This window comes from Xiphophorus hellerii, chromosome 14 (assembly GCF_003331165.1).
Source record: "Xiphophorus hellerii strain 12219 chromosome 14, Xiphophorus_hellerii-4.1, whole genome shotgun sequence".
NCBI lineage: Eukaryota > Metazoa > Chordata > Actinopteri > Cyprinodontiformes > Poeciliidae > Xiphophorus > Xiphophorus hellerii.
Window position 1 is genome coordinate 767,717 of NC_045685.1, and position 17,634 is coordinate 785,350.

Genomic DNA, 17,634 nt, shown 5'->3' on the forward strand with positions numbered 1-17,634 from the left:
ATCGGTTCGTGTGTCCAGCCACACGGCAGGAGCAACACACCGCACACGAACCGATTCTGCTTACGAACATCGCAGTTCCAGAAGAAAATCCCATAAAACCCCCACCTTCCATACATGCATTTAGAATAAACAAACACGGATGAATGACTATGTAGAAACAGTGATAGTCTGTGGACTCATTTTAAGCGATAAAAGACGTAACAAAAAGAAAAGGCGTTGGATAAATGACGGTGTGATGTGATCATCATACGCTGTCAGAATAGCATTCTTTCTGACAGAACACCTGGCTCTCAGTTGCGGACGTCAGCTGTTTGGGATTCCCCTCCGTGCTTACGTAACTGAGCTTTCTGATTGGCTACCTGTCACATTTAACAGGCTGTGTTCTCGGTCACTTTCAGGGAGAACCCCACAGGCTGCGATAGTCAGGCCAAGACGATGATGATTATGCCCGATTTTAGATCGGAGCGGCCCCAATGTTCTACCGACTGGACCAGATCAGTCATCGTGACACACCTCAGGAGTGTCCAGGAAGATCGGTTACGATTATTGCAAGTGACAATCTGCTACAATCAGGCGGGGAGGGGGGTGCAATTTTACTGCGCACCTCCCAGCCACCCTGGGCTGCAGTAAAATTGCCAAGCCTTGACCAGTCTGTGGTGTTAAAAGGATGGGGACCACTGCGTTAGTGGACCGGGGGTTCAGACAGTGGAGGAGCTTTTGCTCTCGCCTCGTGACAAGCGCAGCACATTGGTTTGTTTTTATGTTGTTTTATTTTTTGCAGCAACACAATGCATATCAATTGCTTTGTCTACTTGAAGTCAGGTAACAACTTGTCCCATAAAGCCCTGGCAACCAAAACATGAGTTTTGGCGCTAAAGTTTTTGTCAAACACAAATTCAAGGGGTTTTCATGTATTTTCTCTGACAGACAAACACAAAGGAGCATATGGTTGTGAAGTAGAAGAAAAAAAAACATCTATCCATCAATTCATCTATCCAGCCACTGATGTTTACCCAATTAGCCTTAAGCATTATCTCATTCTAGACAGATTGTTCATACGGATGTTTCAGGGCCTGCTGCAGTCACTGGAAAGTATGTCATTCTCTTCCTGTGTAAACATTTCCGCTTGTATTGTTGTGGTTGTTTAAAAAAAGTTGGCTGTACTCCCTGGTGGGAATTGATAAAATACAAAAGGAAAGGTTTCTGGGTAAAGGATTTCCAACATGTTTGTCCAAGTTTTTACAGGGGATTAAAGTGAAGAACCTGTTTGGATGTGTAACTTGCGTGATGCTGCATGTTTGGTCCACAGCAGTGAACATCAGTCTAATCCCTGTGGTCACAAGCATGGTCCCTCATGTGCATTTAACTGTGTATTATGGGCTATGACTAAGAATGAAACATTCTCTGTTTTCGCAGATAAGTAAGCCAAATCTGATGTTTGATGTGTTGATATTTTATACTCTCACACTAAATTTCCTCGTAATTATTGAACTACTTAATAAAATGATTTAGTGTTATTATTGAATCAAATTGGAATTGCTTTCATTTCACCTCTAATGTAACCTTTTAATTTTGTAAAGTGCCCAAAGAAAAGTGATTGAACCTATGAGGATAGAAAATGAAATCATGCTAATGGAACCACATGATGCCTCATTATTTACACTATTTTCAAGTCTTTATTTCTATTAATAATTATGATTTTTACAGTCACAGCTAATGGAAACTTATAATAAAGAAAAATAATATGAAATAAGACCAAGAAAAAATGTAGACATTTTCATACAGAACTGTCTTCAATTAAAAGTATCCCTGTTTAAAAGTTATTTTCAAAGAACGTTTACTTATATAGCACTTTTTCAGCAACAAGGCAGTTTGAAAGGTTCTTTTAACCTTTGGGCCTACATTCTCATTTATTGAATATGACTGTATTGTAGATTTACCAGACCATACCTTGTTCCATTAATGCAAAATGCAAGCACATGAAAACCTCTCAAGTTCATACAAATTTGAGACATTGTGTATATGTGTTTTAGCATGTCTCACCCTGTTAGGCCAATTTTTCCAACAAATACTATGTTGACAGGACCCACTTCTCTTCAATAAGAACAAGTGCTAATTCTGTATTGGGGCAGAGGGGAATCTGTCGAATCTTAGGTATTTCAATCACTGCGCAGAACTGAGGCAACCAGGAAAACATCAATTATCGTTCCTGTTTTTATTTCCAGGAAACAAAGAATAGAATAAGGGAGGAAAGGCAGTTATTGGGAGGAAAAGGGCTCAACCTCCAGGGGCCATGGTGGTCATGTGATGTCATCTGGTCGCTATGGTTATTGTGCTTCATTATAGAGGGATTATTTGTTTGTAAACACATCAGCTGCGAGTGCAATGTGACTACAGCAAGAGCCAGGCGACCTTTAAACTTAGTGGTTGCCATGGTTACCTGCATTTATCTTGCTGTTTTAAAGGGAACCACGATTAGTTATAAAAATAGACCTTATTTGGGAAGTATTTATCTTAGATGTAAAAACAACACAGTAATAATACTGTAGGTTATTTAGTTTGTATAAATTTTGCTAAAATATTTTCATAGTAATGTCGCCATGTTGTTCACACTGCAATGCATTATGGGTAAATGACCTGTAATGGTTCAACTGCCTGGTTCCTCCAGCCGAAACAGTGATGAGTAACGTTATTAAGCCTTTTTAATTTGAACTGGAGCGCGTTGAAACTGATCAGAACGTAGAAATCAGAAGAGGTGATGATGAGGAGGACAAAACAGAGGAAGAGGACAGAGTTGGTCGTAGAAGCTGCTGCTACTGCTGCCTTCAGCTTCGTAAATGAAAAAATGAATGACATGAACCTCTGGTCAGACTGTGTGATCCGGTAAGAACTTCTATAGTTCTATAACAGCTCTATAGTTCTTACCGAGCTGTTCTTACCGAGACAGAGCTGTCCTAAACAGAGCTGTCCAGTTAGGAAAGAGCTGTTTAGGAGCTGAACTTTGTTCGTTGTTTGTAGTGGTTCCACATTCAGTACTGGTGTTGTAGTTCTATTAGCATTTCCAGTAGTAATAGCTCCAGTAGCGCTGCTTGTCTTTGACGTTTTTCCTAGCATCTGTAGCGCTGTGTCAGGTTTGGCAACAGCTGTGCCAAGTAAGTGAAGTTTAAAAAAAATTCTATTTTGAGCATATATTTTAAAATATAGACAAAATATCTTTAAAAGCATATTGTTTAATTTTCATACAGTGAAAAGTTTGACTGACAGATCGGCCCACCAGGTCATGTCAGCATGTTTGCAGTTAATAATATTCACCTCACTGTTGAAAACTCAGTGACTTTCTTGCTATATTTAGCAAAATTTCAGAGAAAAAAATTTAATAAAATCAGCAGGTCAGGCTTTTTAAAGGTCGGTGATCGGCCAACAAACTGCAGTTGGTGCAGCCCAACTTAAGATGGAATACACACACACATATTCATGACATTTTTTGATTAAATTAAATTCTCTTGGGTGTAATTACAATAGATACAAATTTAATTTATACCAGGTGAGTATTTCTCACTTGAGAATGCGGACCGGTACCAGGTTGATTCTGTGTCTTCAAACAATTTTAATTGGAGAAGTTTCACATAACTTAGAAGTTGATGTAAAAATACTGTTTGTTTTAGATGCATAAATTATCAGCAGCAAACACCATATCGCTAACTACAGCTTAGAGTAGCTTCTTGGTATGTTAATGCAGTAGCCATGTAGCCTGATGTAAAAACATTTTGTAGACAATATCAAACATTGAGAAGTTTCAATTATTGTTGTCAAACATTTTCAAACATGCCATTTTGAAGCCAGTCATTAGAATCAACTCATGTAAAGTTAAAACTTAGCTTCACACAAATACAAACATTTGCACTATCAAGCTAATTTTCAATTAGCAGCTTAAATAAATCTTTCCGATAAACATTACGTTACCAAGACACATTAAAACATACCTTCATCTTGACTTTTTCCCTCGATTCTTCCTCTTTCTTTTCTTTCTCTCTGAAGGATAAATAATTTTTGTGACTTTTTTTGTTGCATTAATCTTTCACCAAGATCTTGTATTGATGATGGGAGAGTCTGACCACTGCGCAAAGCCTTCTCCAGCACATCCCAAAGATTCTCAATGGGGTTAAGGTCTGGACTCTGTGGTGGCCAATCCATGTGTGAAAAAGATGTCTCATGCTCCCTGAACCACTCTTTCACAATGTGAGCCCCATGAATCCTGGCATTGTCATCTTGGAATATGCCCGTTCCATTTGGGAAGACAAAATCCATTGATGGAATAACCTGGTCATTCAGTATATTCAGGTAGTCAGCTGACCTCATTCTTTGGGCACACAATGTTGCTGAACCTAGACCTGACCAACTGCAGCAACCCCAGATCATAGCACTGCCCCCACAGGCTTGTACAGTAGGCACTAGGCATGATGGGTGCATCACTTCACCTGCCTCTCTTCTTACCCTGATGCGCCCATCACTCTGGAACAGGGTAAATCTGGACTCTTCAGACCACATGACCCTCTTCCATTCCTCCAGAGTCCAATCTTTATGCTCCCTAGCAAACTGAAGCCTTTTTTTCTGGTCAGCCTTACTGATTAGAGGTTTTCTTACGGCTACACAGCTGTTCAATCCCAACCCCTTGAGTTCCCTTCGCATTGTGCGTGTGGAAATGCTTTTGCGTTCACAATTAAACATACTCCTGAGTTCTGCTGTTGTTTTTCTTCGATTTGATTTGACCAAATGCAATCTCCTTAGATGTTTTCTCTGCTTGATGCATGCCAATGATTTGGCCCTTCTTAAACAGACTAACGTCTTTTCCACGACCACAGGATGTGTCTTTTGCCATGGTTGTTTAAGAAATGAGGAGTTACTCATTGCATCAGCCGGGGTTAAATAACTTGTTGCCAGCTGAAAGATAATCGCCTATGCAGCACTTATCCAATAGGAGGCTTGTACCGATTTGCTTAGTTAAATCCAGGTGGCGACTCTTTTTTTGGCCAGGCAGTGTATTATTGTAAAAAAAAAAAAATCACAACTTTAGAATGAATTTATGTGATTTTGTTCATATAGTCACATAGAAATCATAAAAAAAAAAAAAAAAAATCAGTTCCACTTATTGGCCCCCTTTGTGCCCCCTGGGCCCTAAGCAGCCACTTAGTTTGCTTAAGCCTTGGGTCGGCCTGCGATGCATTTCATGCGCTTCGGCACATAGATCAATGAGTTACATCTTTATGAAACAAAAGCTGAGGAAAAAATATTACTTACATTCGAGTGAGGTTTTCACATCCTTTTATTTTTATTTTCTTTATTTTGTGTGCTGCTAGATTACTGTATGAGGATAAATGCGGTTCAGTTTCATTGTTTACGTTTAAACGATAAAAGATTAAAATCATGAAAACAACATCAGTTTTGATGCTTCTTGGTCTAAATAACTGAATGTAGTCAGATTTCAGTGTATTTAGGTGAGTTTTGATGCTTTGTAGTTTGATATTATTCACAGAAAAAATTTGCGTGGCTACCGCGCATTTTCACGCCAGGGAAACAGCGTGCATATATTTACGCATAGTGTGACGCAAAGCTCATTTTTATACATGGCGTCAATACCTTTGCTGAGATGGTCAGGAGTTGGACCGACTCCGTGACCTGTGACCCATCTCCCACCTGCCCTGCCTGATGCTCCACGCACATGGCTTCCTCTTCTTACTGCCCGTCGCTCTTTGTGTAATTTCCTCATTGTAGCCCATGGATTTCATATCAGAACTCTAGTCGCATACCATACAAATGAAATGTCACAACGTGAAAAGCGAAAAATTTTAACTGCTAACTCTTGACATGTTGCTTAGGTATTTAGCAAACCTTATCAAACATTGAATAATTACACACTGTAGCTGCTTTTATGTTAGCTTACTAGCAATTTATAACTTATAAAAAGAGCAAACATTAAAATATGAACTGACTATTTTTTAAACGTAAAGTGATACCTACCGATGCCATAGTTGTTTATCCGCCGTTGTGGAGCCTTGTTTAATAGCTGGTGTGTTTACGCTAGTTTTCTCTGAGTGGGAGGGGCTGTAGAGGAAGGGCTGCATGACACAGCAGAGAGCAAGGGGGCGGGGCTTGTTCAAATTTTCAGGCCAAGTCCATGGTTTTGAAAAAGTTACATTTTGCCTTTTTGCAAACTACAAACTTCAGTGTATTTGATTTGGGCTTTATATGACTAACACAAAGTAGTTCTAAACTGCTCAGTTGAACTAGAATTATATATACAGTTAAAAATTGGCTGTGTGTTAAGAAGTCATCTAATTAGTAAACTCAGAATCAAGAAACTAAAGCCGTTTCTCTTCTAATAAAGTATGGAGGATAAAAACACAACAAAGATAACAGTCCACCCATTTTATTACAGTTTATTAGTGAAATGGAATAAAAATTATTCCAATTTGGGTGTTATGAGTTCCAAATATCAGTAACTCTTCCTGACATTTTCTCTTTCTCCTGTGCTTTTTTTCCCCTAGTCTGTGGTTGTGAACTTGCCCAAGGAGGCTTCTTTGTGCGCCAAGGTGAATACATTTGTACTCTGGACTACCAGAAGCTGTACGGGACCCGCTGCTTCAGCTGCCAGGACTTCATTGAGGGGGAGGTGGTGTCAGCTCTGGGGAAGACCTACCATCCCCGTTGCTTTGTCTGCGCCTCATGCAAGTAAGAGCAAAGGTTGGGAAGTAGAATTTCAATTAAAGAAATTCTAAAGTGAAAAAAAAAAATTGGAATAAGATCACACTTCTAAGCCTACAGCTTCCTGAACCATTCAGGGCATGTTGTACTTACCCTGTGATGAACCTGACGTGAATGTTCCAATGTGGCATTCAAGGTTTGTAATGTGATCATATAACCTCAGTGCATTTATTTTTAAACAACTATCCCTTTTGTGGAGGGAAAACACTTGTGCTTATTGTGAGGAACATGAACAGAAGTTAGAAAGGAAGCACTGCTTGTGGGAAGGCGATAGGCTTAACTTTATGTCTGCGCTGATGGGAAGACTCTGCTGATCATCAATAATTCAGTTGTTTATTCTCATTGTTGAATTTCCTTGGTTTCATTATTCACAATGTTTTGAGGCAATCTTATTTTTTCACAAATTCCATTTCAGAATATTTGACATGCAGTGATTGCAAAAATATTCCTATGCCTTACTATTCTCCCATTTTGTCATGTCCAGTACTTTTAGTCAATTTCCCTGTATTTTGTTGGAAATGTGACAGACCAGAACAAAGTGGTACATATCTCTAAAGTAGAAGGAAAATTACATGGCCTTCATATTTTTTGACAAAGAAATTATTTAGAATTGTCTTTATATACTGTAGCTCCATTAACTCAAAACCGTGCATAGCCACCTGTTGCTGCAAATACAGCTGTTTTTGAGGTTAGTATAATCTTTGAACATAAATAGCCTAAAATGTTGCTCATTCTTCTCTACACTATAACTCAAGCTGAGTCAAATTTGATGGAGTGTCTGTGAAATCAGTTTTCAAGTCTTGCCTGTTTCTGCACTTTAGCTAGGTCATTCTAAACCACAGTCAGTTTGTAGTCATGTTGTTGAGGGGCGTTCGTGTTCATACACACCTTTCACACACAGTGCAGACCCCCTGGGGGACACACTTCCGTCCCTTCATCCTCTATTTTGCCTTAATGAAACAGTCATGGAGAGAGCGCAACTTCTTTCTTGAGACACCCTCCTCTGTAGACAACAATGTAATTTCCATCTGGGATATTCGAGCCATTTGACAGTCTGTGTCAATGTGTCAATGAATGTAGTTGTTAATTGAATAATTGTACAAATGTAAGTAATTCCTCATTGCATCTGATCAACAGTCCTCAAAAGTATTTGTTAGAGATAAGATAAGATAAGATAAATCTTTATTGTCATTGTCACAAGGACAACGAAATTTAAAAGGTGCCATCAGTCAGTGCATATGCTTAAAAACAAAAAATAACTGTCTCACAATTCACACACAATGTAAGAAATAACAAATAACTGGTAAAAAAAACAAAAAAAAAACAACAACAAAAAAACAAATAAATAAGAACAGCCACATTCTCACATACATCATTCATGATGATTAATGGTTGTTTTTGATTGCATTTAGTTTTGTTATTGCTATCGGGTAGAAACTGTCTCTGAGACGGTTGGTTCTTGTTCTGATTGCTCTGTATCTTCTGCCTGAAGGCAGCAGTGTGAACAGAGAATGTCCGGGGTGAGAAGTGTCCTTTGTGATGTGTTGTGCTTTTCTTAGACAGCGGTCGCTGTGCAGGTCCTCCAGTGAGGGGAGAGGGCAGCCAATGATTTTTTGGGCTGTATTCACAACCCTTTGGAGAGCTTTCCTTTGAGCCGTAGTGCTGCTGTTATACCATACGCAGATACAGTAGGTCAGTATGCTCTCTATGGAGCACTTGTAGAAGGACACCAGCAGCTTCTCCTTGATGTTGTTCCTCCTGAGAATCCTCAGGAAGTACAGTCTTTGCTGGGCCTTTTCTATCAGCTCGAAGGTGTTCATGTTCCATGTGAGGCCCTTCTCAATGTGGACCCCCAGGAAACGGAAATCAGCTACCCTCTCCACACATTTTCCCCCAATGGTTAGTGGTGTAATGTCCGTTTTATTCCTCCTGTAATCTATTATGAGTTCTTTTGCCTTTGAGTTGTTGAGGAGCAGATTGTTCTCCCTGCACCACTGCAACAGCCGCTCCACCTCACCCCTGTAGGCGGACTCGTCGCCTCCTGAGATGAGCCCCACCACTGTGGTGTCATCAGCAAACTTGATGATGGTGTTGCTGTGGTGGGCAGAGGTGCAGTCGTACCTCTGCCCTATTGTACAGACAATAGAGCAGGGGGCTCAGCACACAGCCCTGTGGAGAGCCAGTACTAAGGTTGAGGGCAGTGGATGTATGTTTTCCCACCCTAACTCTCTGCTGTCGGTTGGTCAGGAAGCTCAGAATCCACATGCAGGTGGAGTGAGGGAGGCCCAGGTCCCCCAATTTGTCCACCAGTCTGTGAGGGAGGATGGTATTAAAAGCAGAGCTGTAGTCTACAAAGAGCATCCGCACATAGCTCCCCTGCTGCTCCAGATGTGACAGAGCAGCATGGAGGGCCGTGATCACAGCGTCCTCTGTGGATCTGTTGGCTCTGTAGGCGAACTGGTGGTGGTCAAAGCCAGGAGGGAGAAGTGCTGTGATGTGACCCCGGACCAGTTTTTCAAAACACTTCGTCACCACAGGGGTTAGTGCCACTGGCCGGTAGTCGTTGAGGCAAGAGATGTGAGGTTTCTTGGGTATGGGGACTATGGTGGAAGATTTCAGGCAGGATGGGACTGTAGACAGGGCTAGGGACTGGTTGAAGATCCTGGTGAAGACTCCAGCCAGCTGATCGGCGCAGTCTTTTAGGACACGTCCAGGGACGCCATCAGGTCCAGCAGCCTTCCTTGGGTTGACAGCCCGCAGTGTGCGCCTCACCTCGTGCTCCTCTACAGCAAGGGGTGTGGTGTTGTGGGTCGCTTGGTGTAGTGTGGCTGCCTCTGCTGGCTTCACCTCAAAGCGGGCAAAGAAGAGGTTCAGCTCCTCTGCCAGCGTGGCGTCGCCTTCCGCAGCTGCGAGGTTGGTCCTGTAGTTGGTGAGATGCTGGATTCCCTGCCACACCTGCCTGCTGTTGTTGCTGTCAAGGTAGCCCTCTATCCTCCTCCTGTAGTCAGACTTAGCCATTCTGATGCCGCTCTTCAAGTTAGCTCGGGCTGTACTGTAGACGGTCCTGTCCCCAGACCTGAAGGCGGTATTCCTGGTCTTTAGTAGTCGTTGGACCTCCTGAGTCATCCAGGGCTTCTGGTTTGGGAAGACCCGGATGCGTTTATCCACAGCTACAGTGTCAATACAGTACTTGATGTAGCACAGTACACTGTCTGTAAAAACCTCCAGGTCCTGATGTTCAAAAACATCCCAGTTTGTCCTGTCGAAACAGTCCTGAGGCTGCTGTGTCGCATCCTCGGGCCAGGATTTGATGGTTTTGGTGATGGTTGGAGCAGTTTTCCTGAGGGGGGCATAAGCAGGAATTAAATGCAGGGACAGGTGATCGGACTGACCCAGGTGAGGAAGTGGTCTAGCCCTGTAGCCTAGCTTGATGTTGGAGTAGACTTTGTCCAGAGTGTTAGCCTCTCTTGTAGCACACTTTACATGCTGGTGGAACTTGGGGAGCGCTGTCTTCAAGTCTGCATGGTTGAAGTCCCCCGCTATGATGTGCACAGCATCTGGATAGATGCTCTGCAGATGGCTAATGCTGCCATGCAAAAGTCCAATAGCTGTTTTAGCATTAGCATCCGGTTGTATGTAAACTGCGGTTACCATGACTACGGTGAACTCTCTGGGGAGGTATATTGGTCTGCATCTAACAGTCACATACTCCAGGTCTGGGGAGCAATGGCTGATGACAGTCGCTGTGTTAGTACACCAGGTGTTGTTCAGGTACACACAGAGCCCTCCTCCTCTGCTCTTACCGGAGTCTTTCATTCTGTCGTGGCGCTGTACTGTGTAGCCTGCTAGCTCGATGGCAGAGTCCGCTACGTCTGGATGCAGCCAGGTCTCCGTGATCAGAAGAATACAGCTGTCCTTCACTGCGCTGTGAGATGCAGCCTGTAGTCTCAGTTCATCCATCTTGTTTGCAAGGGATCTGGCATTCGAGAGAAACAGGCTGGGGAGCGGTGGTTTGTGTGGTATACATAAGAAATATTTAAATGATTTGTACAATGCTTTGTTTTTTAAATTTTGTCATATTTAGTAAAGAGGGTTAATATTTGTTCAGGCCAGTTTTATTGTGAAACTTAGTTTTATTTTGAAAAGCTTACTTCCTGTTGAGCCTTATAATATATTAGAAAAAACACTGACGGCAGCAATATACATTTGGAGAGCCTCAAGACCTGGAGAGAAGCATGAACACATGACCCTAGAGATAGGCCAGACAGCTGCTTTATAAGCAATATGGCGATAATTTAAAAATAGCCATGGCTTACATTGAAAAGGCTTTAAAATGGCCACAGATAAAGACAGACGATGTTAAGGGCTTAAACGCTTATTCTCTCTTTTTGATTGGTTGTCAAAACACGATGCAAGATGTTGTCTATATGGAAGAAAAGGATAATCCAACAAATGTGAGAGCCATTCTGCCCAAATTGCCATATAAGATGAGGGAACAATGGTATAATGTGGCATTTGAAATGCAGGAGACCAAAGGAAGAAGAGCAAGGTGCGCAGATCTGGTAGATTACATTGACAGACAAAGATCATCTTAGATCCATTGTTTGGTGATCACCAGGAAGTCAGTCTATCTACAAAACAGAGAAAAAAGCTGTTTTGTGAGGAAATCAAAGGAAAGTACTCCAAGAAGTAGCAGTTTTGCTACAAGTGTTAACACAGAAAAACAGAAATTTTCACAGTCAAACCAAATCATAAAGACTGACAATGGCAAAGTATCTCAGAATAACTGTTTGTACTCTAACAAGAATCGTACTCTTGACAACTGTGAAATGTTCCAGAAACTAGCACACAAGGAAAAAATTGAAATCCATTGAGTAAAGATTGTTCAAGAAGATTGACATGTCAGTTATGTTTGTCCAAGCATCCTACATGTAAAAAGAGAAGAAACAGCACATCTGAAACTCAGGCCACTAGTGCCGTAGGCCAGGAGATGTGTTGATACACTGAGACTGGAAGCAAAGAAGGAGTTTTGGCCATTGTTACTGTAAAGCTCAAGTCCAAGAAAGGCACACGATAATTGAGAAATATGCCTTTATAGATTCTGGCAGTTCAGTGATTTTTTGCACAGAGAAGATCATGAGATCACTGAACTTAAGAGGCAGAAAGACGGACATTTTGCTCCAAACTATGGGACAGGAGAAGCTTGTCCATAGTCACATCCTGTCAGAACTGGAAGTCAGTGGATTTGAAGAGGAAAGATAAATTGACCTACCTTCAGTGTTCACACAACATGAAATTCCTGTCACAAGATGTCACAAAATGATCTGCAGTTCATGAAAGATGTCGATCAGTCTTGTCAGCTCATCGACGGACATTACTATATAAGTCTCTCATTTAAGAACAAGTTGCAGTCTAGCTGAGCAGAGAGCCATCAATCTCAAGAAAAGATTAATAAAGAATCTGAGTTTCATGCTGATTATAAAGCCCTCCTGTAGGCCTGTCGCGATAAACAACAAATCAGTTAATCGCACGATAAATGAAAACTATCGAACTCATTTTAATTATCGGCTTTATCGTTTCTTCCGGCCTTTTTCTCTTTCTGTTATTGACACTGAATGAGAAAAGGCTCAACTCCGGTGCTCTCCACTGACTCCTCCCTTCCTCATTTCCTTAGTGTAAAGCCCAGCGCACACTATACGATCTTAGAGTTGTCAGCCGATTGTCAAAACCTGACAGACCACACATTAGCTGACAGAAATCCTGGTTAAAACGGTTCGTTCCTGCCGTGTGGTGTCCAACAATGGGCACAAAATAATGGCTACAAGTCCAGTTAACTAATTTTAAAACCAGGCATTAATCAATGCTTTACTACAATCTACCTGCAATGCATGTGGCTAGTGTCAGTCCCGACTGAATGAAAATCATTATAACCTATTTATGTCACGTTAATGAAGAACAGCTGAAAAGTTGCCAGGTTTATCAACTGCGGTAGCAATTTCGCTCCAACTCCTCCCCTTGTCATTTCTATATTCTTTGCACAAAATGTTGAATAAACATTAATGTTGTTTCCACATATCATCTCCAATGTCCGCTGGACTTCGGGTTGCTTGCCTGGTGTCAGCTGTTTGGGATTCCCCAACGTAATTTCCCCTCAGAAAGCACAGAGGAGAATCCGCGCTTTCTGATTGTCTACCTGTCACATTCAACAGGCTGCGTTCTTGCTCCCAGTCGGGAAAACCCCTGATTTAGATCAGAGCGACCACGACGATCTACCGTAACACACCACACACTACAGGATGATCGGTTACGACAATCTTAGAACGGCCAAGGTTCTAAGATTGTTGTAAGGGGAAAATTGGGGCAAAAAATCGTGTAGTGTGAACTATTGCTTCAGGTAGTTGGATGTGCCCTATCTATCTAAATCTAATGATTATTGCAGGGCAACATAATATACAGACTTCATAATCTGCAGTCTTTTGGTTGAATGCAGTATTTATTTACACTTTGGCTTTATGTTGTTTAGTTTTTATTCAAGTACATTTTTTGTTAATGGAGACTGAGAATCCATTTTGTTTTTGGTTGTTTTGTTTATTTTGTTTATCAGTTCCAGTGTTTAGTGTTCTTTTGAAAATAAAGTGTATCTATCTTTGGCAGGAAATTACATGCATTATTGCATTATATCCATTAAATCAGTGTAAAAAGGTCTTCAAACAATATTATCGTTTATCACAATAATTTTTGAGACAATTAATCGCTCAGCAAAATTTGTTATTGTGACAGGCCTACCTTCATGTATGACATCATAGCAAAGGGAGTGTATCATACAAAAAAGAAGAAAATCAGAGTTGTTTTTGACTGCCTTCCACATATCAGGGAGTTTCACTGAACAACAAATTTCTCCAAGGCCCAGACCTGACAAATACCTTGGTTGGAGTAAAGGGTTCAGGGTTTGTTCTCTTAACTTCAAACCTAACTCTTGTCACATGACACAACCCCAGTGAAATCTTTCATCTGATTTTACATGTCTTGCTTGTTTTCAGGCAGCCATTCCCAGCTGGTGATCGGGTGACATTTAATGGAAAAGAGTGTATCTGCCAGAAATGTACCCAGCCTCTGCCTGCCAACAGCCCGGCACCCATCCAGGCTGTTCACAGTTAGTACTGATTCCAGTTCCTGTCATAAACCTGAACTCTGTGTCCCACCCCATGAACTTGAATTTTCCCATAATGTCCGATGTCACTTTTACTCCATGATGAAACTGAAGCTAACTTCATTCTATCTTCATCTACATGTGCTCTGTGCAGACTGCTGTGGTTGTGGGAGGGAGTTCAAGAATGAACAGTCTCTTGTTGCTCTGGACAAGCACTGGCACCTGGGCTGCTTCAAGTGTAAAGTGTGCAACAAGGTGCTCAATGCTGAGTACATAAGCAAGTAAGTTACTCTGGCTATTAACAGAGGTCCAGCGATCCTCTTTTTAATTGACTCTGTAAAAATGTTTGTGTGCTCAACCAGGAGTTGGTGTCAAGACTCTCTTGCATTTTATTTTGTGTGTCAGAAGCTGGAAAGTTTTGGGAACCACTGCTCAACTGGAAGATTTCCAGAAGGTTTCTGGCATCTCCAAATCAAACATATCCCATGACAGTCAGACTATAAACTAAATGCAATGCAACATGTCAAATTTGCTGTAATATGTTCCTTCTAACTGCTATTAGCTGGGCGTGACTAGGAATGAATTAGCTCCTTTACCAGATTGACAAAATGTCTTCAAGAAAGGTTCACACAGACTTCTGGTGGCAAACAGCTCCTTTGTGTTCTTGAAAAAAACAAAGGAGTTCTGTGTTGGCCATGGAATCACACACACACACATATTATTTTCCTTCATCTTTACCAGGACTTTGCTTTGACTTCCATTCACCACTACAGCCTAATCCTAACCCAAAAACAACACTTCTCCTGTGGACCAGGCTTTGATTCTCACATGGATCAGTGTGTCCCCACAACGTATTTCGTGTTAGAAAAACGGTCCTTACAATGTATCAAGTACAATGCCACACACACAAACACACTCTCACACAAATCCAATAATCCAAATGCTTACAGCTTGTACATATACAGGTTATTTCATGAATCCGACCTGTTTACTTTGATGCCAGATCCAGTCTTGATTCAATCAAGTAATCTCCGTCCATCTCCATCTTTTTTGAAATGCTGTGTTGTTACATGTAGGGAACTATTTCTGCATGTGGTATACCTGAAATGCCAAGATAGGTATCTTGACACTTTATCTTGGCAAAGTGTCAAAACAAAGTGTCCTGGTTGGATATGTTAGACACTAGATTATCTGTGTGATATTAAGCATGTCTGTTGCTCTGTGCTGTCTCTAGATAATTTCTCATATGTTGTCCAAACAGAGATGGGATCCCCTACTGTGAGATGGATTACCATGCTATGTTTGGCATCCAGTGTGAGAGCTGTAAGAAGTACATCACTGGGAAGGTTCTGGAGGTATGCTGTTTTTCATATGATGAAAATTCTGTGCAGCGTGTGTCCCACTCCTTTTTATGGAGTGTCAAAGTTTTATGATTAAAAAAATTAGTGACTCGTTATATATTTATGTATACCTATCATAAATATATAATGTGAATAAATAAGTACATAAATAAATATATTATAGTGGATAAAAAAATAAAGGTATCTATACACAAGAAAGAACATGTTCAGAAGAAACTTATAACATAAACGTCATTATTTTTAAAACATTCATTAATTGCAATTGAATTCATTACATCTCTTAAAGGCATGTATCAATATTTCAGTATTTATAATATAGAATTTATTTGTTTAATTAGTTCTATGAAAGGCCAGACTGACATGAATAAATAAGTCATTAAATGGATCATAAAATAAGACAAATTAGTGATGAGTACATAAATCTATTATTTAATTATTAAAAAAATATTTACTATATGTAAAATAATTATTTTGCCATTCATTTAATTTTGCCATAGTTCCATACCATGCTTTGGGTGCATCAAAAATTAAATAATATCTATATTTTCTACCTGGAGATTGGCCTGTCGCGATAAACGGTAAATCAATTAATTGTACGATAAACGACGTCATTTTAATTATCGGCATTATCGTCTCTTCCGCCTTTTTCTCTTTCTGTTGATGACACCGAATGAAAAAAGGCTCAACTCCGGTGCTCTCCACTGACTCCTCCCTTCCTCATTTTACTTAGTGTAAAGCCCAGCGCACATGAGATGTCGGCGGATTGTCGGCCCGTTTTCAAAACCTGACAGATCACACATTACCCGACAGAAATCCTAGGTATAACGGTTCGATCGGGTTCGTTCCTGCCGTGTGGTGTCCAACAATGGGCACAAAATAATGGCTACAAGTCCAGTTAACTAATTTTAAAATCAGGCATTAATCAATGCTTTACTACAATCTACCTGCAATGCATGTTGCTAGTGTCAGCGTAAAGTCCTGACTGAATGAAAATCATTATAACCTATTTACGTCACGTAACGAAGAACAGCTGAAAAGTTACCGGGTTTATCAACTGCGGTAGCAATTTCGCTCCAACTCCTCCTCTTGTCATTTCTATATTCTTTGCATGTTGAATAAACATTAATGTTGTTTCCACATATCATCTCCAATGTCCGCTGGACTTCGGGTTGCGCCGTGTCAGCTGTTTGGGATTCCCCGACGTAATTTCCCCTCAGAAAACACAGAGGAGAATCCTGCTTTCTGATTGGCTACCTGTCACATTGAACAGGAGTTAAAGCTCCCAGTCGGGGAAAACCCCTGATTTAGATCGGAGCGGCAACGACGATCTACCGTAACACACCACACAATCTTAGAAAGACCAACGTTCTAAGATTGTCATAAGGGGAAAAATAGGAGCAAAAAATCATGTAGTGTGAATTATTGCATCAGGTAGTCGATGTGCCCATCTTCTCTATTTAAATCTAATTATTACTGAAGGGCAACATAATATACAGACTTCATAATCTGCACTCTTTTGGTTGAATGTAGTATTTATTACCACTTTGGCTTTATGTTGTTTAGTTGTTTTTCCAGTACATTTTTTGTTAATGGAGACTGAGAATCCATTTTATTTTTGTTTTCGGTTGTTTTGTTTATTTTGTTTATCAGTTCTAGTGTTAAGTGTTCTTTTGAAAATAAAGTGTATCTAACTTTGGCAAGAAATCGCATGGATTATTACGTCATTTTCAGTGTAAAAAGGTCTTCAAACAATATTATTGTTTATCGCAATAATTTTTGAGACAATTAATCGTTCAGCAAAATTTGCTATCGTGACAGGCCTAGGTATACCTAAAGTTTGGTGTGGACATGTCTCCACCACAAGGCTACTGCTTTGTGGTAGGAATATCGGTGGTCAGGAAATTAACAAACAAAGAATCTAATAAAGGAATGCAATGTTTTGCTATTAATTGTCAACGTTACAACAGCAAGATAGCAAGATCCAAGGAAATCACAATTTGCATGTCAGTAAAAGGTTTTAATTTAAAAAAATATACATAAAAAGTGGAGAGTAGGTTAACTATGCTGTAGCTTAACTTTGACAATCGTAACATACCCAAGCTGCATAGTTCAGTGTGTTTCGGTTCAATTAGTACAAAAATAAATCGACCCACACATCTACTTTGTGGCAGATTATCAGTAGAGCAGGTGTTTAAATTAGCTAATCAACCACCACAAGTGTTCAGGCAATTACTTTTTAATGATCGCAAAATAAACAGCAAGCCTGAAAATTCAAAAAACAGAAATCTGTAGCGGGCTGAATGTTCTGTTTTGGTATTTCTTTGTGTGGGAATTTTTTTGTGTGTTTTTTCTTGTTAATTC

The 17,634-nt window shown here is 40.5% G+C and overlaps 1 protein-coding gene across 10 annotated transcripts in view; it reads left to right on the plus strand.

The window, feature by feature from the left end:
- ablim2 (actin binding LIM protein family, member 2) overlaps positions 1-17,634 on the plus strand; it is a 133,337-nt gene that overhangs the window by 56,213 nt on the left and 59,490 nt on the right. For all 10 annotated transcript variants that reach the window (XM_032583209.1, XM_032583208.1, XM_032583210.1 and 7 more), the window contains exons 3-6: positions 6,546-6,729; positions 13,803-13,915; positions 14,067-14,193; positions 15,174-15,267. In XM_032583209.1, the coding sequence (XP_032439100.1) occupies positions 6,546-6,729; positions 13,803-13,915; positions 14,067-14,193; positions 15,174-15,267 (518 nt within the window). The remainder of the gene's footprint in view (positions 1-6,545; positions 6,730-13,802; positions 13,916-14,066; positions 14,194-15,173; positions 15,268-17,634) is intronic.